The sequence below is a fragment of the Cetorhinus maximus genome, chromosome 13, assembly GCF_964194155.1.
Source record: "Cetorhinus maximus chromosome 13, sCetMax3.hap1.1, whole genome shotgun sequence".
Classification (NCBI taxonomy): Eukaryota; Metazoa; Chordata; class Chondrichthyes; order Lamniformes; family Cetorhinidae; genus Cetorhinus; species Cetorhinus maximus.
The window spans coordinates 107,254,882-107,281,647 of NC_135891.1; the positions used below are offsets into that span (position 1 = coordinate 107,254,882).

A 26,766-nucleotide genomic window follows, 5' to 3' on the forward strand; every position below is an offset into this window, starting at 1 on the left:
CTATCAAAGATACACTGTCCTGCAATGCTTCCAAGGCCCAGGACTTTTCCCACAACTACCATAGCACAGGACTCCTCCCAGTGCTGCTAAATACAGGATCTCTACCTACAATTGATGCCCCTAGTATGCAACTTTGTTTTTTATTCTCAGCTTTAAAAATGGCAGGAGACAAATTAAATATTAAGTTAAAGGAATATACATAGACCTCCGTTACATTGTAATAAAACACTGCTATCTGATTTACCATCAACAACATGGTTGATTTATTCGTAATTTAATTAAAACAATATGTCTAGCATACATCTCCTATGCGTCACACTTCTCAATCGAATTCTGTGTTGAATTAATTTTCTGTGTCACTTTTTAAGTTAAGTACAATGAGAAAATATGTTATTCAATCTTGTTTTTTTGACCTGGTCTCTAAAATTTACCAGAGAAGCATGGAAGCAATATTGTTATAGATGCATTTGCACTGTGTATATATATTTAAGGAAAGCATACAGAAATATAGGAAGAAAAGCATTTTCTTAAGGGTGTGATAATGATAATCATGTGGTGTTGCAGTTATGCCAACAATAAGCAAAATTATTTGGATAGACCTGTATTAGACAACTAGTCACACAAATGGTGATTAAGGCTGGTACATTGTTTGTAATTTTTCTACAAAGATAATTCTAGAGAGTCAAAGTTGCTCAAACCCCTTATGTGTGTATTTACTCAGATATATTCTACTTGTAAAAGTTCTAAAATGTCATGTTAGTTAAGTAAGGTGACCATATTAGCATTGGTGATATGTCTCACTTTCTTTTATCTGCTCCATTGGTTAAAAAGCACGTAAACTGAATATGTCAAAACAAAAATACACAGAGCCATTAAGTGTAATTTATACAATGCATTCTTGGTGCATTAGTAAACTGTGATTTTTAAAAACTCAGTTGTGCAGATTCAACATAAGCCAAATCATAAAGTATTTTACCCCTCATTTAACAGGATGGATCTTGTAATGGTTTGCAACACTATGCTGCTCTGGGACGTGATGTGATTGGTGCAACCTCTGTGAACCTAATGCCCTGTGAGGTACCACAGGATGTTTATAATGGGGTAGCACTGCAGGTAAGTGAACTGAGTTGGATGAACTAGAAACATTCTCAGTGGTTGACCTGTTTGTCTTTCACAGTGCAGGTCTCCTAGTGGATAAGATGGCAGTACACTACCTAACAAGCGACAGTAATAAATTGTGATAAATGGTAATAATGTTAACCTTCAGGATTATATTCATGTTCTACCAAAACACACAATTCAATTATTGGAAGTGTTAAGTAGTTTCTACAACGTTTAATTCTAGCAATACACTAGGTCCTTTGTTAACAGTGGTTCTAGGAGTCCAGAAAAGGTACACTACAACCAAAGTATTTTGGAGTAGTTTTCTCCATCAGTAAAGAAGTATAAACAATATATGCCAAAGTGAGGAAATATTACACTGAAACCATTAAAATTGCAAGTTTTTTTTTGTAAATAGTAATTGCTAAGAGCATACTAATTTGAAAACTAAGAAAAGCTTGAATTCTTATTTAATTGCAGTAGCTTTACTGTAATTAAATTATAGTAAAAAAAATTCCACAATTAAAATGAATATTAGTATAGATCAATAAATTAAATTAAGTCTCTGCATATTACAGTGGAAGAGGTGGTAACATATATTGATTGTTTAGGCTACTCCTCTCTGCTGAATGTTTTCTTTGGGTCCATTATGCAATTGCCTTGTGTTTTCCCCTCAGGTTGAGGAATTTAGAAAACAAGATGCTGAAAAAGGGGTAAAGATTGCTCAAATCTTGGAAGGCTTCATTAATCGTAAAGTTGTGAAACAGACAGTGATGACTGTGGTATATGGTGTGACACGATTTGGTGGGCGTCTTCAGATTGAAAAAAGATTGAAAGAAGTTGAAGATTTTCCAAAGGTACCAAAAAAATTATCATGATTTTGCATTCATGAGCAAAGACTTGGCAATTAATCTGTTTTTCTTCCAGGGCTGGGGTGCCTTGGACACCTCCAGTTTAGTCCAACTGAAGCAGACTTTCCAGACAAACAGTTTTTGCAATGGGAGAATCTGCTCATCAAGCATTATGTTTTTTTTTGTTTTGATTCCCATTATGAACTTGTAATATGCAGCAGCTTGGAAGTATTCCAATTCGCAAATGAGAGTACCACATAAACATGATATAGTTTTGCTTTACCCTCTCACCGTGATTTTAAAAACCTGCTAAGATTTGGCACAGGAATGAAAAGGGAAAATGAGAATGCTGTGTATTCAGATACTAAACCTGAAAATTCTGGAAATGCTAAGCAAATTAATAGGCATCTGAAAGAGAAATCAAAGTTAACATTTCTAAACATGTTTCATGTGACTCTGTTGAACCAATAATTACTGAAGCACAATGTATCTAATTTCAGACTTGTTAACTGAGTTTTACCTTTGAGTAAATATTTTGCTTAGCTTTCAAAGACGATCTTTTATAGAGCCTCAGTTTATTTCGTGAAACCAACGAGAAATAATCAGGTTTTTTGAATTGATAACTGCGACAGAATAGTGAATAAACCCATATGAATTAACCACACGACCTAAAAAGAAAGGTAACCACTTAGCAGAAATTCACAGCTAACTTTATTTAATTAATTAAACATAATGGTTATAGACTTGCTTCTAATTTTCAGTTTTTGTTTGTCTTGAAATATTCTAAAATTTACTGAAGTGCATTGAACTGCAATAACCTTTTAATGATCTGAAAAGAATATGAACTTGTGCATCAACAATCCTGCTTGTGCATTTTTTAATCAATTCAATATTTGTCAAACAGCCAACTCAGGAATTTTTGATTTATTTTTCCCTCTAGTCAGCTAGCCTTATTCATTTTAACTTGGCTGAGTTGAGTTGACAGCAGAGTTGAACAGCTTAACTGAAATTCCTTGAATTTGACAATTTGCAACACACCAAACATCTTGTCATAACGTATAATCATAATCCTCAAGATAATAGGCTTGAGGGCAATGTTTGCATTTCTCCAGACACTTTAATCTGAATCGGCTATGAACTTATGTATAGGAATAATAGCTTACTAAATTATGTTGCTCAAGGATGTCCTCGTACTAAGTTGTAAAGATCACAGGAATATTACAGCCCTATGCAGCGAAAGTATATATTTTTTTAGTAGAATACATTTTCTATTGCTTAAGAGGGTAGCATTCTTTATTTTCCATGAAAGCTTCATGGAAGCTGGTGTAATCTCATTTTAAGCAAAAAAATACTCTTCATGTTGGAAAAGAAGGACTCAAATTTATATGAAGGATTGATCACTTCAGGACGGCCCAAGCACTTGACAGCATAAGAAGTACTATTCAAGTGTTGCCACTGGTGTAGATGTTTAGTGATATCCTAATACACACCTGTAAAGGCTACAGGAGTATTATAATAAAGAGTGGTACAGAAAACTGCAGACATGCAGAGCTGCAAACCTGAACAGAGTGGTTCAGAGTCTGTTTTAACAATTGAAAGCCCTGATGACAATTTTTTTTTTATTCATTCATGGGATCTGGGCGTCACTGGCAAGGCCAGCATTTATTACCCATCCCTAATTGTCCTTGAACTGAGTGGCTTGCTAGGCCACTTCAGAGGGCAGTTAAGAGTCAACCCCATTGCTGTAGATCTGGAGTCACAGGTAGGCCTGTCAGGAAGATATAATAATTTTCATAATGTTACTTGGAATTTATTGTAAAGTAAAGTAATAGTGGCTGCCTTTTTACCGAATTCAAAACCCGCATCTCGAAATAAATACAAATTGCAACTAGTTGTGGCAGCTGCTTCAAGTTTCCCTCTGAGATTTGAGTAGCTTGGCATTTACCATCCACCTACCATAACAAGGCCAGACCGGGTAAGGATGGCAGGTTTCCTCCCCTAAAGGACATTAGCGAACCAGATGGGTTTTTACGACAATCAACAATGGTTTCATGGTCACCATTACTTTTCAATTCCAGATTATTACTTGAATTCAAATTCCACCAGCTGCCACGGTGGGATTTGAACCCTTGTCCCCAGATCATTAGCCTGGGCTTCTGTATTACCTGCCCTGTGACATTAGCACTACACCACCGTCTCCCCATCTGGCATTAAAGAAGAGCAAAGGAAATTGATGAATGCAGAGGGTAAGAAGCGCTTTGACAGAGAATATCTCCGTAGATCCCAATTTACAGCTGCCAGTACCCAGAAGCCAGATGGTTTACCAGCAATCAACAATGTTCTTGACAAAGTTAACCAGACCAAGCAAATTGTAAAATGTTTGGTCCCATCACGAGTGCTAATCCAGGGTCTTGAATGTACAAAGTCCAGTACAGATTTTAAAACAAGCAACATGAAAAGTTCAAAACCAAGAACCAAAAGCTGTTTTGGTGGAGTTGGCTGCAGCCATTTACGCTAAAAGTTGTGTGTGTTGCCAGCTGAAACAGTGTGGTTGTGGATGCCCTGTCGAGGGACGTTAACATTGCCTTAAAGCCAGGTAAATGAATTGGGTTTTATGGGATTGAAAAATAAAATTGTACGTTTGTAACTTGAAACTTGCTTTATAAAATACAAGGTATCATTGTTGTCACCTGCGTAAAATGTAATACACAATTTAAAGCATTTATGAAGTTAAGAACTTGCTGTATTCCAAAATGCTGTTGTAAAGAAAACTTTACTATGTTAAACTTTCCTATTTTCCAAGATGGGGCAAATACCCAGAGGCAATACAATAAGGAAAATTTGTAATTTCCTTAAAATGTCTGTGCAATCTAATTGTTTTTGAGAATGTTTGGTAAGGATTTTTAAGAGTTTTTGTCATTTGTAAAAGGATCAGTTGTACCTTTCTTGGATAATAAGAAATACTGGTCCATGTGACACTTGACCTGAAAGCAGTATCGGCTGGAAGAATGTTAAGATATGGACACCATGCGGCCAGACACAAAGGGAAGCTACAAGCAGAGGAACTGGAGGGTGAAGGCACACATGCAAACACAAAGATAAAGCAGATGGAGGAGGAGAAGAAGCAAAACTCTCTCAGAAAGAAGTCAGTTATTTCTGTTTGGCAGAAAAGGAGACATGAGTTCTTGGAGGCACTGTGTGAGCTGGCTAAAAAATGTCTAAAACCTGGAAAGAATAGATTGAAGATGTTAAAGAGCTGGATGTTTTCCTAGAAGTGGCCAAACTCTGAACACAGCTGTTACCAGTTGATCAGTTGAAAAGGAACCATCAGGACTGTCATGACCCGAGGGAGAGAGGGTTCCTGGAATTGTGCCTTACTGATCGATAATCATACCTGTGAAACTTAAGGTGTGAGAAGTGTCGTTGGACAGGACTCCTGACCTATTGTGAATAAAGAACAGTATATTGTGGAACTGTGTAGCTACACAATGCCATACATGCTGAAGGGGAATGCTTATGATTTTGTGAGATGTATCTTTGTTGCATAGATAATTTAATTTGATTTTTATTTGAAGTACAGTTTGCCTTTAATGCATTTTTAATTTATGTTGGTTCTGATTTGTGTTAAAGTGACAAAAGGTGAAATCTTGTTGGTAATTTCTTCATTTGGAGATTGTTCAGTAAATTTGGTTATTTTGATTTAAGGTTTCCCCACGGGGATCATAACACAAACATTCACACCACACAAGTGCCAGGAATCGACCATCTCCTACAAGAAACTAATCACTGCCCCTTGACGTTCAATGGCAATACTATCACTGAATATCCCACTATCCACATCCCTTGGGGTTACCATTGACCAGAAACTGATTGGAACTACCATATAAATACTGTGGCTACAAGAGCAGGTCAGAGGCTGGGAATCCTGAGGCAAGTAACTCACCTCCTGACTTTCAAAAGCCTGTCAACCATCTACAAGGTACAAGTCAGGATTGCGATGGAATATTCTCCACTAGCCTGGATGAGTGCGGCTCCAACAATTCTCAAGAAGCACGATGTCATCCAGAACAAAGCAATTCGCTTTATTAGCACCCCATCCACCAACTTAAACATCCACTTCCTCCACCACTGATGCACAGTGACAGCAGTTTATACAATCTTTAAGATGCACAGCGACAATTCATCAAACATCCTTCAACAACTTCCAAACCACAACCTCTACCACCTAGAAGGACAAGGGCAGCAGATGTGTGGGAACACCACCACCTGCAAATTCCCCTGCAAGCCACACATCATTCTGACTTGGAACTACGTCATCATTCCTCCACTGTCGCGGGATCCAGTTTTCACCTGACCTCCATACATGCACTTTCCAGCAGGAGGTTGCTGGCTAACCATTCCCTGCACTCAATGTTCAAGCACTAAAGCCAGCTATCGAAGCCATACTCGTCTCCAGGCTGAAATCAGCTGAACAGAGCATAATTAAGGGAATAGTACAAATTCAACAGCTGCAGATAAAGGATGAAAATAAATAGCATAGAACTAGAAAAGAATTCATAACTTCTAACGTGTCCACACAATCCTCAGTTACCTAATTTGATGTCCTACCAAGCGACCGTTTGTTTGTTCTCTATATGGTTAATTTTCATCTTTCCAGTATCTTGCTATTGATATTGAATAGTCACTTGGTACTACAGAACTTGAGTGTTGCTGAAAAAAGAGAGATGCTGTCAAAAGATTTTGTCTTGTACTCATCAGACAGACGCAAAGATGTCAAATTTTAAAGGGAACAACAATTTATACTACATGAGAAGAGCGCTGATTGGTTGGCAGGTCAATTCTGATTGGTCAAGACATTGCCATGGAGAATGCACCAAGGAGCTATTGTTACCCCATACTTTTATATATTCAAAAATGGTGCAATGTCTGGACATATTTCTTTTGCCTGCAGAGGACAGGCCCCTCCATAAGAGTATACACAGCTTCTCGAAAGCATAAGATAAAAGCAAAAAACTGCGGATGCTGGAAATCCAAAACAAAAATAAAAATACCTGGAAAAACTCAACAGGTCTGGCAGCGTCTGCGGAGAGGAACACAGTTAACGTTTTGAGTCCGAGAGTCATACGGACTCGAAACGTTAACTGTGTTCCTCTCCGCAGATGCTGCCAGACCTGCTGAGTTTTTCCAGGTATTTTTATTTTTGTTCTCAAAAGCATAAGTGAGTTATATTGCAAGCCCAACTAATAATCTTAAATTAATTGTTAGTGTGATTCTTAGCACACTTGGGATTATTCAGCAAGTGCTTCCCAATTGTGGAACCACATCTAATATCAGGCATTAAGTTTTGCAAAGATAAAAACAAAAAGCTAAAAGCTACTGCGGATGCTGGAAATCCAAAACAAAAACAAAATTACCTGGAAAAACTCAGCAGGTCTGGCAGCATCGGCGGAGAAGAAATCAGACCTGCTGAGTTTTTCCAGGTAATTCTGTTTTTGATTAAGTTTTGCAACGTCGGTTTGGTTGAGTACGGTCAGCACTTGCCTATTGCAAACAGCCAAAGGGACGTGCTGTTGGATACGATCAGCCAGTCATTGGGATGTATGGTCTACGTACCTGGTATCGCACTGGCATTGAAATTCACATTATCCATTTGTAAGGTAGACAGAACATCTTTTTGGCTTGAGGGCAGCATCCTGTTAGTGGAAACACCACATGGTTGCCACTGCATTGTAGCAGCGTGAAACAGCTAGATTCAAATTTTTAAAATACTTTAGCCTCCCAGGTAATTTGAAGTAGACTGGGCACTTTTCAGGTCCGAAAGTGGCAGCCTTAGGCCCATTCATGAGCGTGCGATAAATAACGAGCAGTGATCTGATCAGGGTAGCCATTATCCCACAGGATAGCTTTCCGCCCTATTTTAGTGTCAGGCTTTCATGGTGAGAAAATGGCTTGGACCCTATTTACGAGATTGCTGATGAGGCCAATCTTGTATCACATGGAGCTATAGGAATCCCAACATGTATATTGACCAGTGAAGGTAAACTTGCAGTAGACAGTAGTGGAGAGCCCATTAGTGGATTTCTCAACCAGTACATCGAAGAAAGGGAGCTTGTTAGACTGCTCCATTTCAAAGGTGAATTTGAGCACCAGGTGGAGCGCATTAAGGTGTATAAGGAAATCCTTATATACAGCTGCAAATTCTAATAGTCTAGCATCGTGGCAGTGTTATTGGACTAGTAATCCTAATGCTCTGGGGACATGGATTCAAATCGCACTACGGCAGCTGGTGGAATTTAAATTTAATTAATAAACCTGGAATATAAAGTAGCCTCAGTAATGGTGATCATGACAGCCATCATTGATTGTTGTATAAACCCGTCTGGTTCAGGGAAAGAAATCTGTCAACCTCGTCCTGTCTGGACTACTTTTGACTGCAGACCAACAGTAATGTGGTTGATGCTTGCCTGCCTTCAGAAATGTAGCAAGCCATTCAGTTCAGGGGTAATTCAGGATAGGCAGCAAATGCTGAACTGGCAGGTGACCAAAAAAATAGAGAAAACGTGTTATCTACAAACTGGAAATATACAAGGGGTAGGAGGTTAAGGGTCATTCCATCAAAAACTTGTTTTTTTGTGGAAACCGGCTAAAATGTTAGCAAAAGCTGACGCTAGAGGGGAACCCGTGGCGACACCACCTATTTGAGCATACATCGTGTAATTAAAACTGAATTCAACTGCACGAGTTACTAAGTTCATAAGAATGCAGATTCAGAACCAAAACTCAGAACATAATGTCGAATGTTAGATGTGATTCTGTGATTGGGCAGCACTTGGTAAACAATCCCGAGTGTGCTAAGAATTGCACTAACAACCAATTTAAGATTATCAGTTGGGCCCACAATGTAGCTCACTTACGTTTGCTAGAACCTACATGTATTCATTTGCAGGCGGATGTCCTCTGCAGGCAAAAGCAATCAGCATCCCTTTCTCATGCATTATAAATTGTTGTTCCCTTTGAAATATGGCATTCTTGCATCTGTACTGATGAGTACAAAACGAAAAGCTTCAGCAGCATGTCTTTTTTTCAGCAATACACAATAGATATGATTTAGGATAATATACAAGTGAAGGTTCACAACCTTACAAAACCTCGTGTGCCCTTTTCAATGTTCCATTTTTCTTTACAAAATCTTCTGGAGGAAATTGTTGATGCATCTGTCGCTCAGATTCTTTTAGCTCATGAAGCAATCTTTTGATGAGGAAACCTATTAAAATGATAAACGACTGCAGAAAAAAAATCAGTAAACATTTATAAATTTATGTAGCTATACCTGTCTTAGTTGCTTGCATGAAAACCAATTTTTCATTGAAAAGTGGCACAATTATGTTGTTGAAGGTAATGCTTCAGAACACAAATGCTTTGATTCTACAATCAGCTTTTGATGTACAGTGAGATAAAAATATAGCATTTTGTGTTTGCACACAACAGCTACAATGAATAATAATACCAAAATAATTGTTTTTATTGAATATTTTATTTTCAAAACAAAGTGAGTTTCTGGTGATTCAGTACAGGAGCTTCAAATGCCAATAAGTGCTGAACAGGTCATGCAGCTTTACATTCCCTCTGGACTGATCTGCTATAGATGTGCACTTCACTTGTCTAATGGAAACTTAGAGGTTTTCTTTTGCTTTGTGCACTGATCTTAATGGAAGTGTAAAATTAAATATAACTGCATAATTTTATTTAATTTTCAGGACCATGTGTGGGATGCTTCTCATTACCTAGTGCGGCAGGTTTTCAGCAGCTTGAAAGAGATGTTTACTGGCACCAGGGAAATTCAGGTAATTTCACTAAATGCATTAGGCTGCTGGAGAATTGATGTCTATATGGAAGAGTAGTCCAAGCTTAATCAGTAGACGGAGGAGATTAAGGAGTTAAATCAAGATTACAATTTTCCATAAATTTAAGATAGTCAAAGGACAAATTACCAGTGTACCAAATGTAACATAATGACCTGAATCATCTGCTTTAAAGAATTTTTTTGCAGGTGTTCATTACAGGTTTACAGGTAACAGTAGGCAAGTGTTCCCCCCTCTGCTAGCTGCACTCTTTAGTATGACCAGTGTTGGATGTAATCATTATTATTTTTAATAACAGATTCAAAAACGTAGTGACAGCGATGTGTCTGATAATTAAATAAATAAATTTAATATTTATTGTTTCAGTACATACAACTTAAGACCATGTACCTAGTAATATATGCAGCCCTACGTCTAGAAACTTACAAACAAAAACTTCTTGGGAATTGTGATTGCTCCCTATCCAGACCTGTTCATGGTACTGTGGCATGAAGGTAGCTAGGTTTCTGAGTGGGTGAAAGTTTGTATCTCTTTTTCATGCTATCTTAAAACAAGCCTGCATTGTCTAATTCTTGCTTTGGGTGTTTTATGATCCTTGGGTCAGTGAACAGATTGCTGGACGCACAATCATGTCCTGGTCTATATCCTCTTACATTTTCATTTCAACAACCCTTGCTTCCTTTATTTGCTCTTCCTAAACTATAGTTTTTTTGTCCTGAAGTATCATTGTGATCAAAAGATAAGATTTGCGAGTCAACCAATTTTGATTTACTGATGTAGATTAGCCATAATTGCAACATAAGCTGTTCTGCATTAAAATAATGTTAAGAAAAACATATGTATATTTTCACAAACAATTCAACATGCTGAGAATATCATAGAGCCACCATGTATATGTATCGAAATATCTACCATTGGGGTAAGGCCAGCTATACCTGCAAAGTTAAGTGCGGGAGTGGGGCCAGTTCCATCAAATATCACGACAGATGCAAGTGCACAAGAAAATTTTAGGTAAAACCTCATGGCCAGTTTCTTAGTGAAAAGATGGAAAAATACTCTGATAAAGGTATTACTCAGATATAAAATTAAACTGTTCAAGGAAAAGTGTAGAGGTAATATGTCATCAAAGCGAAAGCTGCGTAGCATTTGGATATAAGTGAATGTAACACTTACTGTGAGATTCATAACCTCCTTTGACGTTGGAGCTCTACTGTGCATCCATGAATACTTTGTTTTAATTATACAAAAATAAAATATTGCAGATGCTGGAAATCTGAAATAAAAACAGAAAATGCTGAACATACTCAGGTCTGGCAGCATCTGTGGAGAGAAACAGGATTAATGTTTCAGGTCAGTCATGACCCTTCGGTTTCTCTCCACAGATACTGGATGACCGCTGAGTATTTCCAGTATTTTATGTTTATTTATTTTAATTATGTTCCTTTTAATAATTGGGACATTAATTAATACCTGACAATTATGTCCAATTTCTTCAACTCTGGTTATGATTCTGTAATTTGAAGATACCATATATTGAGCTTAGCATGTTTATCTAATTCCTTAACAAATTGAAATAATAAAATAAGCAAGTTTCTCACCAAACTCTGTTGCTATTGCAGTCAGGCAGGCTGCAACTGCCATTTAAATTGGACAGCCAGCATTCACTTTCTACTAACTTGGTGTCTCTCATGCTGTGCAAGGCACTGGCAGCTAACTCAGCAAAGTACAAGAATGAGAACTGGCTTATCTCCACACTGAACAGTGCGCATTTCACCTGATCCATTTGGAACAAAAACATTTTAGCCATTTTACAGTGCAATGCCAAAATTGATTTCCTTGGGGAAGTTACTGTTTAAGCTTGCAGCTGAAGGCCCATGGAGGTGTGGATTGGCATGTAAACCAAAACATTCCTTAATTGTGCTGAAAATCTTGCAAAATTCTGCTTCAAAATAGCCGGTGTCAAAATTATTTATGTTAAAGGGTAAAATGACTAATTTGAAACCTGGAAATAATGCTGAATTTTTAGAATGTTAAGACCAAAATTGCAGTTTTAATATCATATAAACTTTTCCAGTTAGGCAGCAATTCTCAGGCCTGGATTTTCACTGCTGAGTCGGGAGCACAGAGATTGGATGTTTCCTGGCTTGGCCAACCCGATCTGAGAAAAAGAGGCCCAGAAGGTCGGATTTTCGTTCCAGCGGAGTGGGCGTGCTGGATTAGAAGTCGAGCTAGCTGCCCCCGATACAAATGAGGAGGCTGCAGGTGCAGAGGCAGTCTGGGCAGAAGGCCTGCCTCTGTGCTCTGGCACTTCGATGAAGTTACTAAAAAATTAATGAAACAAAAAAACAGCTCTCATCTTTCACCCACCCATTCACTCCCCATGCCCTATTCATGCCAGCCTATACCCCCCCATGGCCCTTCATACCCTCTATGCCCTGCTACCCACCATCATGAGCCCTTATGCCCCCTATGCCAACTCATGCCCATCTACTTGCCTCATGGCCTCACATACTCCCTATGCCAACCCATGCCCCTCAAACCACCCCCATGACCCCTCTTACCCCCATACCCCTCTACCCACCCTAGTATTATCTCATATCCCTATGATAAACCATGCCCTCCCACTTATTCCCCATGGCCTTTTATAGCACTTATGCCAATGGTGCCAACCCATGCCCCCCACTCACCACCCTTTACCCTTTCCCCCTCCATGCCAACTCACCTTGTATCCACCATGGCAGACCTCTGGAGCCTTGCTGACATAAAGTAAGATTATTTGTATCCATAACATCACTTTGAAAAAGACATACTAATTGATTAAAAACCATTCAATACATTGAAATTCCTTCCACTAATTTCTTAAGAAAACAAACATTTCTGTTCTATAACCACTTAGAGCTGTCAATCAAACTGCTCACTTAACAGGCACCCCACTGTGATAATGTTAGGTTGTAAAATCAGTCATGCAGCAAAAATCCTACAGTGATGACCCTGAGGCTTATGTCAACACAGAATTAAATAGCAGCTCTAATTTATTTTAAATTCTTAGTTTTTTTAAAATTTAAAGCCCAGCCAAGTTAAAATCTTTGACAGTTCCATTGAGTGTATGCACTTTTCATGCACAATGGTGTCTGCTTTTAACAATCCCAAGGAGTATCTGACCTTTCCCAAAGGGTGTCTTATCTCTCTCACAGGTGTCCTGGGACCATATCCAGGGGAGTACCTTACCTCCCCAAAAGGATACCCTGGCTATCCAAACAAATCCATGAGGTTCGCACCTGTTCCTACCAGGTCTCTAATCTGCACACTTTGAGTTTCAGGCCTCACCAAAATTACACAAGCTGAGGCAGCTGCTGATTTATATAGGTAGCTGCCTCCATGAACCACAGATGTGTGAGTTAACCTGCCCCCATTCCCCTCCGGAGAAAATGTCAGAGGCCAGGTTTGGGGGTGGGACTTACAGACTCGGAACTCTGCCTGCATTTTCGCACAGATGGACAGCCTCTCTGCCTGCGTGGAAATTCAGGCCTCAGTTTTGGCACCTAACTTTAAACACAAAATAGTCCTTATTATATGTTCAGAAATTCAGCGTTACTCCGTCAGCTGAATATACTTTAAATGTCTCTAACAGCTTTTGCTTGGTAAAATCGTTAATATTTAAGTGCACTCCATACTAGAATTAAAATCAGTAATAATTAGCGATTTAATTCCAGACTCTAATGCGGAACCTTTGCAAAAATATATTTGCTTACTGTTCTGTTTAACTCAGTAAAACTGATGTGCTCCCTTCCTGTTGTGAAATCTGCCATTTTTGGATCAGGGCTCCGGACAACTTGTCCTTCCTATCATATAGCACTGTAGCAAGTTATTTTTATATTTAAGAAAGTCATGATTCATAAATTGTTATAAATGGATTCCGCTGTTTTAAAATGCAGATAGTGAGGATTTCAGGTCTATTTACTCTTGAGCTGTACTTATAGCTTCACAATCACAGTGATAAGCAAAAATGCATATTGAACCCCATAAGGATGAGCGAATAATATATTATTACTCAGAGGCATTACAATTGATTTCCATCACAACTACTCCTTAATTGGTGGCCAGTTGCATTTTTATTTTAAAGTTGTATTAATAATCATGGGCTGCAGTGAATTATTGCTTCCATCATATGTTCACTTGAAACATTTTTTATCTCTAGGACTGGCTGACAGAAAGTGCACGACTAATTTCAAAATCAGGAAGCTCAGTGCAGTGGGTGACACCACTGGGGCTACCAGTAGTACAACCTTACCACAGGACCAGGACTACATTAGTAAGTACTGTACAATGAATTATACATTGATGCAAAGCACTGTACAGTATTTTAATTGTATATCTGATAAACTGATCTGCTACTCAGTTGGATCATAGCTGCCTTGTATCTCAACTCAATTTACCTGCCTTGGAACTGAAATCCATAATGCGCTTACTTAACAAAATTCTGCCTTATTTTAAAATTTTCAGTTGGCCTAGTTTCAGCAGCTTTTTGAGGGCCCTTTTGTCCATAACTCTCTAGTCCTTTTGTCCCTAAAAACAAAATCAGCTTAGCAAATGCTCTATTTTGCCACAAGTGTAGCTGTAGACTGTTTGTAAATAATGGAGGACTGCATAATCCTGAGAAATTGATGATTGACAGGTCAGTAACTTGCATCCTTCAAGTTAGCTTGTTATTCTCCAAACCTCAAAATAGTCTATTCTTACAGTAGAGTCACAGATTCTGCTGCTGCTTCAACAATTTCAAAGATTTTCTGATATTTTGAAGTTTTCAAAAATGTTTGTCCATTTTCAAACCATAGTGGACAACTGTATGTTGCTACTTTAGCACTGAACATAAGAAATAAGAGCATGAGTAGGCCATTTAATCCTTTGCGCCTACTGCGCCATTCAGTAAGATCATGGCTGATCATCTACCTCAACTCCCCGACTTCCCACACTATCCCCATAGCCCTTAGTTCTCTTAGTACACAAAAATCTATCGATCTGCCTTAAATGTATCTCAACAGCTGAGCATCTACAGCTCGCAGATAGGGAACCCTTTGAATGAAGAAATTTTACCTCATGTCAGTCCTAAACAGTCAACGCCTTATTTTGAGATTATGACCCTCTGTCCTAGATTCCTCAGCCACATTTTCTCAGTATTTACCCTGTCAAACACCTTAAGAATCTTATATGCCCAATTACGTTACCTCTCATTCTTTAAAACTTCAGGTAACATAGACTTAGTCTACTTAGTCTCTCCTCAGAAGGCAATCCCAATCGCATCTTGCTTCATGACCCTATCATCAATCAAGGTCTGACATTCAGCTAGATAGAAGTTTGTTTTTAAACTGATCGAATCAGGTGTATTCATTTATTGAAGATATTAAATGCATTTGTAATTCAATGATTACTAGCCCCAAATGATATTGGCATCTCTTTGTTTCAAGAAAACCTGCTTCTGAAAATAGTTTCTGATCAACAAAAGCAGAATTTCTCTCTCTCTTGTGAACATAGTATGTGGCTCTTGTCAATGGGAAGAGAATGTATTTTACACACAAGATTACTTGTCTTCAGTGGCTTGGACATAATCTTAATATTGCCTCATAATTTAACTAGAGAAGTGCAGCTGTTCTCAGTCAGACATGATTTTAATATTTGCAAGGTATTCCATTTAGAGACTGATGCTTTTCCACTGTATCTCAGCTGAACTACCAGCAATTCTTAAGAATTGCTAACAATTGTCCAGAATCACTAACAATTGTCCAGAATCACCACCTCTGAAAACCTGAATCAGTTTGTTCAGTTAAAAATTTGCAAGCATTAATTGTAGACTGGGAAATAATAGCTATGATCTTTCTCCCCCATGTATGGTGCATATTAGAGGGAAAAAAAAAGATTTAAACCACTAGGTTTTAATTCCACCACAATGTAGTACAGAAGTTAATCTCCATTTTACTGAATGTTGAATTATAATTGCAGTTTGCAGCATAAATGTGTGGGTTGACACTTGAAAATTGTGTTTTTTTGTAAACGCTTTGCACTGTCACTGGAAGAGCAGGAACTTATTTAGCTACTTTACCCATGTCGTCTCAGTAACTTGAAAGATCACAAACTAGAAATTAATCATCTGGGGTAGTGAGAAATTGTCACCTATTCTATGGATGTACCTAAAATGCCATTTCAAATCCCAGAATCAGAGTCTTTAGTGTTACGTGGGCAGGCATCCACTTCGCTTCTGGTCCTATCCAGACGCTTGCCTTGGTGAGAAATAAGAGGCACACGATTTTGTCAAGTGTAAAAGTGCTGACTGTATTGGTATCAAGAGAAATTACTTTATAGTGAACCCCCTTCTGTCAGGATCAAGTCCTGACATACTTTAACCTCTATCTTAACAATCAAACACAGATAAGGCCTCACTTTAATGCCAAACAACTGCATCACTGCCAATATTGCACTCCCACAATACTGCACTGAAGTAGCAGACTAGATTATGGTCCTGTCCTCGTATTGGGTTTCAATTTGCAAAATTTGAATTTCAACATTAGACTTATCCAACCTTAATTAACCTTTACTCTCCAAGAATATTATTTACAGTTTGTATGCCTGGACTTTTCATTAAAATAAACTATTGGCAAGGTTTTGAAAAAACTTAAAATGTCTTCCTCTGATTTTCTTTAGAAGAGAATGGTCTGTTAAGAATAGCATTGTGTATTGGACCATATATATAAAAACGTAGAATACTTGAATGGATCACCTCAAAAAATATAACCGATGTTAAATTTCCTTTCTTCAGATGCTGCTTATAAAATGTTAATTATCATTTCTTATTATTCAAGATGCTGAATTTGTATTATCCAAAACTCTGCTCAAACCTTAGTGCTGACATGTAATAGTGGCTTAAAGGAGAGGGAAAATGAGAGGGCACTTTATAAAGTGCTTCTTTAAATGAACTAAAAGGTTGATATTAGGTGATATCTTGGTTTTACTGTGCACTTTACCTGTCAGTGACACCAACCTGCTGTTCCTGCTCTGTAAGACAGTAATATCCATCCCAAAATGGCTCCAGTTATTTCCACCCAGGCCAGAACTTCGGACTAGTCCACAAGAGGTCAAACTGGATGCACTAAGGCTGGAAAAGCTTGGTCTGCGTTAAGTACTGCTTAGAAAACACACAAGTAATTATTCCATTAGTAATATATTGTTTTGACAACTTTTTTATCGCTTTAAATATTCATCCTGTTCGAACAAAACAGGGAAATATAAAATTCAGGACCCGGTCAATATTGCAGTTTACTCAGAGCTTTCAAACTACGGATAGTTAATTGTCATTCACTGAAAGCATTTTATAAATGGAACTTCAAAGTCTTTTGAGCATCTTATGGGGCAGTTTGCAGTTTCACAGCACACATTGTACAAAGATACATATATGTATACTAGCACTAGCTGTTCATTGTAAGTCAAAGGATGCACTGTTTTGTGAAAATGGGACCATTAAAACCATTCTCACTGCAAAAAGAGAAGGTTGAGAGGTGATACAATCGCTGCTTTTAGGCTCTAAAGGAACTAAAAAATGTATACTAGGATGAACTACTTCACTTTGTCCAGAAGAGAAAAACTTAGAGCACTCGGCTTATGCTTGAAGAGGGTAAATTGAAAGTTTTTCTGAGGAAACAATACTTCAGCAAACAAGTGGTCCACCTAGAGAACAGACTTCCATGGTGGAAGCAGTTTTATTTCAGAACATAACATTTTGGGACATCATATATGAGTAAGCTGAGACATGACATGGTAAGCATGAGACATGATGTGGAAGCAGAGCAGGAAAAATATGACTTAGGTTCTATAGAATCACGGAAATTTACAGCACAAATAGAGGTAATTCAATCCATTGTGGGTGTATTGGTTCTTAGAGTAGTTGTGCTTAGTTGCACACTCTCATTTAATGTTTGTAGCCTTGTAAGCTCCTTATCTTATAGAACCTGTTCAAATCGCTTTTAAAGTTATTGATGGAATCAGCTTGTACCTCCTTTTCAGGTAGCCCCTTCCAGATCTCTACAACTTTGTGTGGGGATAAAAGTCCTCCTCATCACCCCTCTAAATCTTTTGCCAATGATTTTACATATGTAACCTCTAGTTATTGAGCCACTCGCCAGAGAGAATAGCATTTCTTTATTCAGTCAAAGTCTCATCATCTGGAAAACCCCTATTAAGGTAACCATTTAACCTTTGCTGTTCCAAGGAGAACAATCCTCACTTTTCCAGTCTCTTCTTTTAACTGATGTCTATCATCCTCAGTAATGTCCTGGTAAACCTCTTCTCTACCCCTTCTAAGGTTCCTACATCTCTCCTGAAGTGTGGAACCCAGAATTATCCACAATATTCCAGCTGAAGCCAAACAGTGATTGATAAAGTTCTAACATAATCTCTTGGCTTTTTTTTTTGATTCTTCTGTTTATAAAACCAAGTAACCCATATGTTTTTCTTAGATGCACCTTATCAACTTGTCATGCCACTTTTAAGGACTTGCGTGTGTGTGTATGTATGTATGTATATATGTAAAATATATATAGGTATGTATATGGACACCATCATCTACACTTTTCAACAATCGTACCATTTATAGTATGTAGAAACAGAAAATGCTGGAAACACTCAGCAGGCCAGGCTGCATCAGTGAAGAGAGAAAAAGAACTAATGTTTCAGGCTGATGAACTACAGGCAGAGCTATTTATAGGATGCTGAATTCCCATATTAGCCCTCCCAATTTGCATTGCTGCACAATTCCGCACATTGAACTTACCTGCCATGCAGCTATCCGCACCATCCTGTCTGTGTCATGACTTAACTCATCATTATCTGCTAGTTAACCTAGTTTCAAATTATCTGCATACTTTATAATACTGCACCCTATACCTCAGCCTAGGCCATTTATAAAAGTAGAAAAGTGTAATGGGCCCAAAACTGACCCTTGGGAAATGTTACTGCAAACCGCTTCCCAGTCTGAAAAGCATTCATCCACCCCCACCCTTTGCTTCCTGTCATTGAGCCAATTTCATATCCACTCTACTCTTAACTCCATGGGCTTCTATTATCTTGTTATTTGTGGCACTTTGTCGAATGGCTTCCAAAAGTCCACAGGTTCAATATCTAATGTACTACCTTCTCAGTTAGCTCATCAAAGAATTCAGTCAAGTTAGTTCGATGCCATTTGCCTTTAACAACTCCATGTTGGCTGTCCTTGATTAGCCCATGCCTTTCCGAATGAAAGTTTATTTTGTCCTTTACAGTGGTTTCCAATAACTTCCACATTACTGAGGCTAGGCTGACTGGCCTGTGGTTTCCTGGTTTATCCCTCTTTCCTTCCTTGAATAGTGGGATAATATTAGAAACACTCAATCCTCAGACACTACTTCAATGAGGATTGAAAAATTGTGACCAATGCTTCTGCTATTTCTATCTTTGCTTCGTTCAGTAACCTAGGATACATTCCATCTGGACCAGTTGGCTTGGCAACTTTCAGTAATGCCAATTGTTTTAGCACCTCTCTATTCATTACTATACTGTCTCTAACTTCTCTCTCCTATGGTTTCCAAAGCACTCCACCTATTGTGTTTTTATCAAGACATTTCTGGGTCTGTTGCTGATCAATTGATAGAGATTGATTGTTATGATTGGTCAACTATAAAATTGTGGTTGTCAGGTGAATACTAGCATGATACAAGGCACTTTGTCGAATGCCTTCCAAAAGTCCACATATTCAATATCTAATGTACTAGATGGATCTTGGATTTTTTCATCCTTAATTCCTATTATCGTGTAATGCATAATATACAAATAATAAGTAGAAGAATGTTATGCCTCCAAAGACTTTTCCCAGTAGATTTAAAGGGATTACCTTGAAGAAATGCCAAGGAGGTGCTAAGTGGAACTATGTGTACCTTGCAGTGTTCTTTTGAGGCTGCAGTTTTAACAAGTTCAGAGGAGAGAAATTTGGTTCTCCAGATGCTGAACTGTTCCTTGGAGAAATGCTGTCAGAAGGGATATTCTGAGGTCAGTTAGATTCTAATTGTAGTTGCTCAGGACTTTTTGTCCTTTATAAGAGGAAAATGGAAACTTTTTTTTAAAAGATGCTGCTTGTTTTGTATTGTTTTTTGTCATGTGTCACTGGCAGAGCCACCATTTATTGCCCATCCTGAATTGTCCTGCACTGGTGGTGGTGAGCCACATTCTTGAACCGCTGCAGTCCATGTGGTGTTGGTGCACCCAAAGTGCTGTTAGGAAGGGAAAACTCTTAATGACAGTGAAGGAATCACAAAGTTCCAAGTCAGTATGGTGTGTGACTTAAAGGGGAGAGCAGATGGTGGTGTTTCCAAAGCTCTGCTGTTCTTGTTCCTCTAGGTGATAGAGGTGATAGCTTTAGAAGGTGCTGTTGAGGAAGCCTTGGAGAGTTAGGGCAGTGCATCTTGTAGATGATACACACCGCTGTCACAGTGTACTGGTGCTGGAGGGGAATGAATAGTGGATTGGATACCAATCAAGTGGGCTGCTTTATCTTGGATGGTGTTGAACTTCCTGAGTTTTGTTGGAGCTGCACTCATCGAGGCAAGTGCAGAGTATTCCAGCACACTCCCGACTTATACCTTGTAGATGATGGACAGGCTTTGGAGAGTCAGGAGGTAAGTTACTCCCTGCAGAATTCTCAGCCTCTGGACCTGCTCGTGTGGCCACAGTATTTTTCTGCTGGTCCAGTTAAGTTTCAGATCAATGATTAGTCCCAGGATAGTGATGATGGAGTTTAGTTATGGTAATGCCATTTAATGTCATGGGAAGGTGGTTAGATTCTCTCTTGGTGATGAATGGGCATTGCCTGGCACATGTGTAGCGTGAATGTTACTAGCCACTTATCTGTCCAAGCCTGAATGTTGCATGCGGGTATGGACTCCTTCAGTATCTGACGAGTTGCAAATGGTACTGAACACACTGCAATTATCTGGCCTTATGACAGAAGGAAGGTCATATATGAAGCAATTGAAGATGGTTGGGCCTTAAACAATACCCAAGGAACTCCTGCAATGATGTCTTGGGGCTAAAATGATTAGCCTCCAACAACCATCTTCCTAGAACCTGGGTTTGTCTGGTATGTATGGTTCAGTTTATAACAACAGTATATTTCTGATTCATATAGATTAGACAAGCCCAGGCTCATTTCTTGGTCTTTGAAGAGTTGAATGATCTCGGACAGTATAAGAGCAGGGCCTATAATAAGCCTGGTTTAGGAAGAGGAAAATTGGCCAATATTTCCACCCCTGATTATAATAATAGTTTTTTTGAGCATCTTAAATGAGGACTGATGCTGATCTGGCTGTGATATTCCCCTGTGATGATATAGCCTACTAACACTCACTGCCTAGACACTCACAAAAAATGAAACCTTGGCTTGCTTAGATAAAGTACTCAATATCTGTGGAATCGTAAGATGAATGCAAGTAAGAGTGGACATTCAGCCCACTCATCACTCAAAAAGAAAACCTAGTTTTGCTGCCACCCCCAGTCATATCCTGCTTAAGATTTAGCCTCCACTATTCATCCTGATAGTTTGCTCAGTCATTCGTTGATATGTTGTCAGTTTGGTTGGAACTGCTAAGATTGATCAAAATACCAAATTTTCATACAGCAGCATCATCTGGAATTTATTTTGATGCATCGATTTTCATGTTTGTAAAAGCTAAGATGATAGATATGTGGTTAGCTTTCCTTGCTCTTACCTTGATTATGTGTTTTAAACATCCAAAAATTGCATGCAATTTAGTTCTATCTAACCTGCATCCTGTTACCTAGGCAACTTAATGAATGCTGACTAGCTTTCAAGGACACACAAATGTAAAGGATGGGGATGTAGTGAGTCCACAAGGACAAGTGCTGAGAATAATTTGAATGGAAAAGCAGTCACCAATCTAGCTTTCACAATACTGGAGATAACATAATCAATCAATATCTGAGAGCAGATGTACGTGTATATTTCATCCTGCTGCATCCATGAGATAGTCATTTAATGCTTGTATATAGAAGCCACGTTCAGAAAAACCACAGTATTGTGTAGCAAAATATAAACAGAAAAATTAAAATCATTGTCTGAAACATATTGCTTTGTACTAAGCTCTCCCACCTGTTTTACATTGTAAGTTGTTAATATGTACAGAGAAGTCTTATGCCTCGTGCAAAACCCTCTCTGACCCTATTATGGCTCTAGTCAATTGTCATACTGACACATATTTTTCTCTCAACAGTGAAGGAACAGCAATCACTGTTCACCTCACTGAAGGCTGCCTCTACATTTTTTGCAGGCTTCTCAGTGTAGTTTTCCTCTAATCTGGCATCTGATCCAGCACAGCGCCCCTCTATAAAGGGAATCTCTCCTTATCTTCAGCAAATCAGATTGAAGACTCCTACTGAGACATGCAGAATCTAAACCATGGAGTATCAGTTGGATTTAAATCATGTACAGAAAACAAAATAAAGATTGGAAAAGACAGGTGGAATTAAGAAAGAGACACAAAAGAGATAGACAAAACATTTTTAAAAAATTTCCACTACTAGTTAACTTCTGACGCAATGCGACTCTGTGCTTACAGAATTAAGATTTTAATGCCAGAGCAGTTGTTTGGCTACATGGATAGATCGGCGGAATGGAGCTGATGATTGCTGCATGGAGAGCTGGCATAGAGTAGATTGGCCAAATGGCCTCCTTCTGTGCCATACAAGGCTCGAGGACTCTAATTACTACTTACTAAGCCTTTAAAAATTCACACTGGATAGACCAGGCCCATCTTTTCCTGATGTCTTTAGTAGGGAATTAGTTGGCAGGTACCCCAGGTTCACAATATTACAGTGATTTCAGTGCGACTGTTATGGTGCATCTATAGACAAACAGGGTATCTGGCAGCAACTTCTGGATTAGCACATTTAACTGCATATGTGTGAACTCCAGAAGTTGCTGTCAGATGTTCTCCCTTATAACAGTGAGCATTGTTAACCTTGCATTATTCCTTCACGAAATCTGAGCCAATTTTGTAAGCTATTCCCTTTGTCAAGAAACAAGAATGTCAGGGTTGTTTCAATGTGTTTTTCCACCATGCTGATTTTAAATACTCTATATAAACGCCTGGATACTTATCAAATCAGAGTGGCATGAACAAATTGGTAAAACAGACTCTAACTTTCAGGCCCGCTCGCCGACGCGTAAAATGATGCACAGTGACGTCGGGTGGAACTCCCGATGTCACCGCGACCCATTTAAATTTTCAGGAAGGCGGGGGGCGCAGCAAAATCAGCTGCGCACCCGCCCACCTGTCAATGGCCAATTGAGGCCATTGACAGATCAGTTAAAGTAATTAGTGGACCTGCCCGTCCAATCTTAAGGTTGTCGGGCAGGCCGGGAGCCCTGGCGGGAACTAGAAAAAACATGAAACCTCATCCACGGGCGGGATGAGGTTTCATGTAGGGTTTTAAAAATTTTGATAAAGTTTTTTTGGAAATTATTAACATGTCCCAACTCATGTGACTTTGCCACATGAGGGGATATGTTAGGGAAATTTTATTTTTCGATTTTGAGCTTTTTTACATTTAAAGCCAAACTCCCTGAGGCTGCACTTAGCATGCGCATGCGCGAAAGAGCACACTCTCGATTTTAGGAATGCCCCCCGCCCGCATAGCACTTCCGTGCGGATGTCACGCTGGGCGGGCCTTAATTGGCCCGCCCACGTAAAATGGCGCCGCCCCTCCGATCGGGGGCGCCGATCGGGAGCACACCCGCACGCACCCGCCCATCAACTTCCACCCCTGACGGGGGGAAATTCAGTCCAAATAGTTTGTGGTAAATTGCAAGTCTAATATGTGATTTTTTTTTGAGTGGAATGATCGTTGACATTTAACATTCCAATTGTACTGTTATTGTTTGCGGGCCACTGTAAGTGATATTTATAATTGCTAAAATATGAAAAGGGTTTAAACATATTGATTTTTTATAGATACAGTCCTCAGCAGTTACTTGCTCAAGAGCCATACCTGGGCAAGTGGCCCTTGAACAGAGCACAGCTCACAATTGTCAACAATTACAACCTTGGTTGGTTTATCATCAGTAATGTAATGCTATGAGCACTGGAAGCTGCATAGGTGTTATCAGTGCAGTGAAACCTATAATTTGCAGGCACCTTAGGGACTGACATCAACTGTCCTTTTTGATTGGTGTCCTTATTTTCAGAATGGTCATTATGTGGACTGTAAAAAAAAAATTTTGCCAGTAATCTTGACGAGCCAGCTAAAATTATGATCAGCACCCATTCAGCTGCAACAATATCATGAATCCTGTCTCACACACCAGAATTTAGGTCTGTTCACTTCAGAGTTTTGCAGTCTAAATTCCTGTTTCATTTCAGACTCCTCTCAGTTGGATCAGGCTCCAACATCAGTAATAAACTGCATTTTAAGTTCTACTTACCAGCATTAAAGAAGGACAATAAAAGGAAGGATTGTGATGGCAGATTGGGCCATTATATTGAAGCTTACAAAGGCAAGTCTTAGAATGGGCGAGGAGGGAAAACACAACCAGTTAAGCTATGTATAGCAGTGAAACTGAAATATTCTGGTTTTGCAGTGAACTGACTAATAGTTGGGAGAGACATAGGCCAGGATTTTTCAGTTTGTGGAATTTCACCTCCTGCCATCTGAGGAGTCAGTGACGAACACACTGCCACCGATACTCGCTGCCCTGCAGCCATTGGTCTTGATGGGGTGTTCTTTAACCAGCATCCAAAGCAGCATTCATCTTAGAGATGGAACAGTTCTTTTGCCACTAAGGATTCTAGATAGAGCTTCCCAGGTGACAAAAGCCATTTCTTAAACAAAATGCACTAACCTGGATATGCTGACTTCATGAAAGTGATGTGCCCAAGTAAATTTGGTAGCAGAAAGGAATCAAGCTGCAATGGGATGCTGCAGTTACCCTGAACCCCTGAAAGTTTCAAATTCATCTGCTTTTCAATTCTCTGTCTCCCTGTTTTAAATCATAAAAGGCTAGGTGTATTGAAGGCTGCCCGTAGTAGTAATTTACAAGTGTCCATGGTTTCATAGTGTCTCTTGTATGTTCTACCATGCAAGTTATTTGGATGTCTCAGGAAGCAACTTATTTTGCAGGTATACGATTTCACATTTTTGAAATTCCAAATTAGTGCTGGGATGCTTGGTGAATAAAATAACCCAGGATCTAACAGTGTTGTAAAATTCATAGCTGGGTCATTTTGCAAGGTTTCAGCTTGTGTTCTGATGTCTGAAGCTAGGCCTCTGGCATTAATCCATCACTACATTGCATAATTATTCAAGCTTCTTCTGTTGACAGGAAGTTAGCATCTCAGTTCACTGCACAGGTTCAAGTCATTTACACTGATATTTTCTGGAGGTCTTAATCCTGCATTGCAGTTTAAATCCAGTATTTCACATGCTGTTGTGAAATGTATTCAAGAACATTCATGTTCAGTCACCTTATTGTAGTGATACAGCTAGTCAAAAACACTTTTAAAACCTGCTATTTACAGGAAATCCCTGCCTGCAGAAAGTACTTGGACAAGAATTTCTTAGAGATGGTATTTTAAGAAGGTGCTGAGCAGCTCACCATTATTAACCATTTGAAGCAGAGGGTGACAGAGAGCTGCATAGAGGGACCAGGGCATTGGGATTAGTTTTGAAATGCTGTAGCCCAGACATGGTAGTTGAATGTTGCACATTCCTGTAACTATATACTTCATAGAAAGCAAATGTTTTCATTTAGGCAAACAGAAATAGAGCTGTGATGCTGAACCTTTTGAGATCTATGTAAATTGTAGAGCTTAGTTTTATTTTGAGGATTAGATGAAAAGAGAGTAAAAGAATGGTTGTCTCAACATGCAATTAAAAAGTATTCCTTATTTTAGAATTTTAACCCAAAGCAATGGAATAAAAATGTATTTTTTGAAATTGAATTTTTCTGTATGACTGAAAATCTCACTTTTCATGGCTATTGATCACTTGGAGGAGAAAAAAGTGCTTTACTGTGCATGAATTCTATTATATAAGCATGAAAACCTATGCAATATTGCTACGAAAATGTGGCCAAATAGGTTGGGTTATACAGTGATTAATTGCTACTTGAACATTATTCTTAGTCACCGAAGAGCGCAACAAAATACGTCAGGACTGCACTGTTTTGACATTGACATCAGAATTTGATATGAAATCAACTGATGACCTGTTTTAAAAGAAAACCTTTATTTACATTTGAAATTTAAGAACATCTATTTTAAGAATATGACTGATTATAAATACACTCTCTTGAAGGTGACTGCTATTAAGTGGAATAGGTTAGAATAAATATAAAAACTTGCCTAGATATTCGGAATGACTATACCAATGCCGACCAACCTTTGTAAATTTTTGCTACTGTATTGTGAAGTGATAAGATATTTTGACAATCAAGTGTAAGTATATCATTGTCAATAAAGGAGAGATAATGTATGTAATTTAATGTATGCATTAAACACAGTCTTTTGACAGTATTTTAAATGCAAACATATGTAAATGGAATATATAAAACATTGAAATTCCAGTAAATACAGTGTAATTGTTACATAATCTAGAAATTATCATTGTATATTTTGTTAAAAAAATTATAGTGAAACTGTATTGAATGATTCTTTTACAGCTTAGAAGTAATCTTCAGAATTTGAAATTGCAAATAAGTCATGATGCAACTCAGTAAGTATTTCACAACTTTTGTTAAAGTCGATGTACAGTAGTTGTAAAAATTAGAGATCTTATGTTTAGCTAAGCTTAAGTCGGAAATTAAGACTGATTTCATAGCATACTAAATTACACTGCTTTTAACCTGTGCAAACATTGCAGCA

At 38.5% G+C, this 26,766-nt stretch overlaps 1 protein-coding gene across 1 annotated transcript in view; it reads left to right on the top strand.

Moving 5' to 3' along the window:
* polrmt (polymerase (RNA) mitochondrial (DNA directed)) overlaps positions 1-26,766 on the top strand; it is a 125,781-nt gene that overhangs the window by 73,037 nt on the left and 25,978 nt on the right. Inside the window, exons 12-16 of the mRNA XM_078555949.1 lie at positions 991-1,113; positions 1,779-1,958; positions 9,710-9,796; positions 14,013-14,126; positions 26,565-26,617. Coding sequence (XP_078412075.1) covers positions 991-1,113; positions 1,779-1,958; positions 9,710-9,796; positions 14,013-14,126; positions 26,565-26,617 — 557 coding nt within the window. The remainder of the gene's footprint in view (positions 1-990; positions 1,114-1,778; positions 1,959-9,709; positions 9,797-14,012; positions 14,127-26,564; positions 26,618-26,766) is intronic.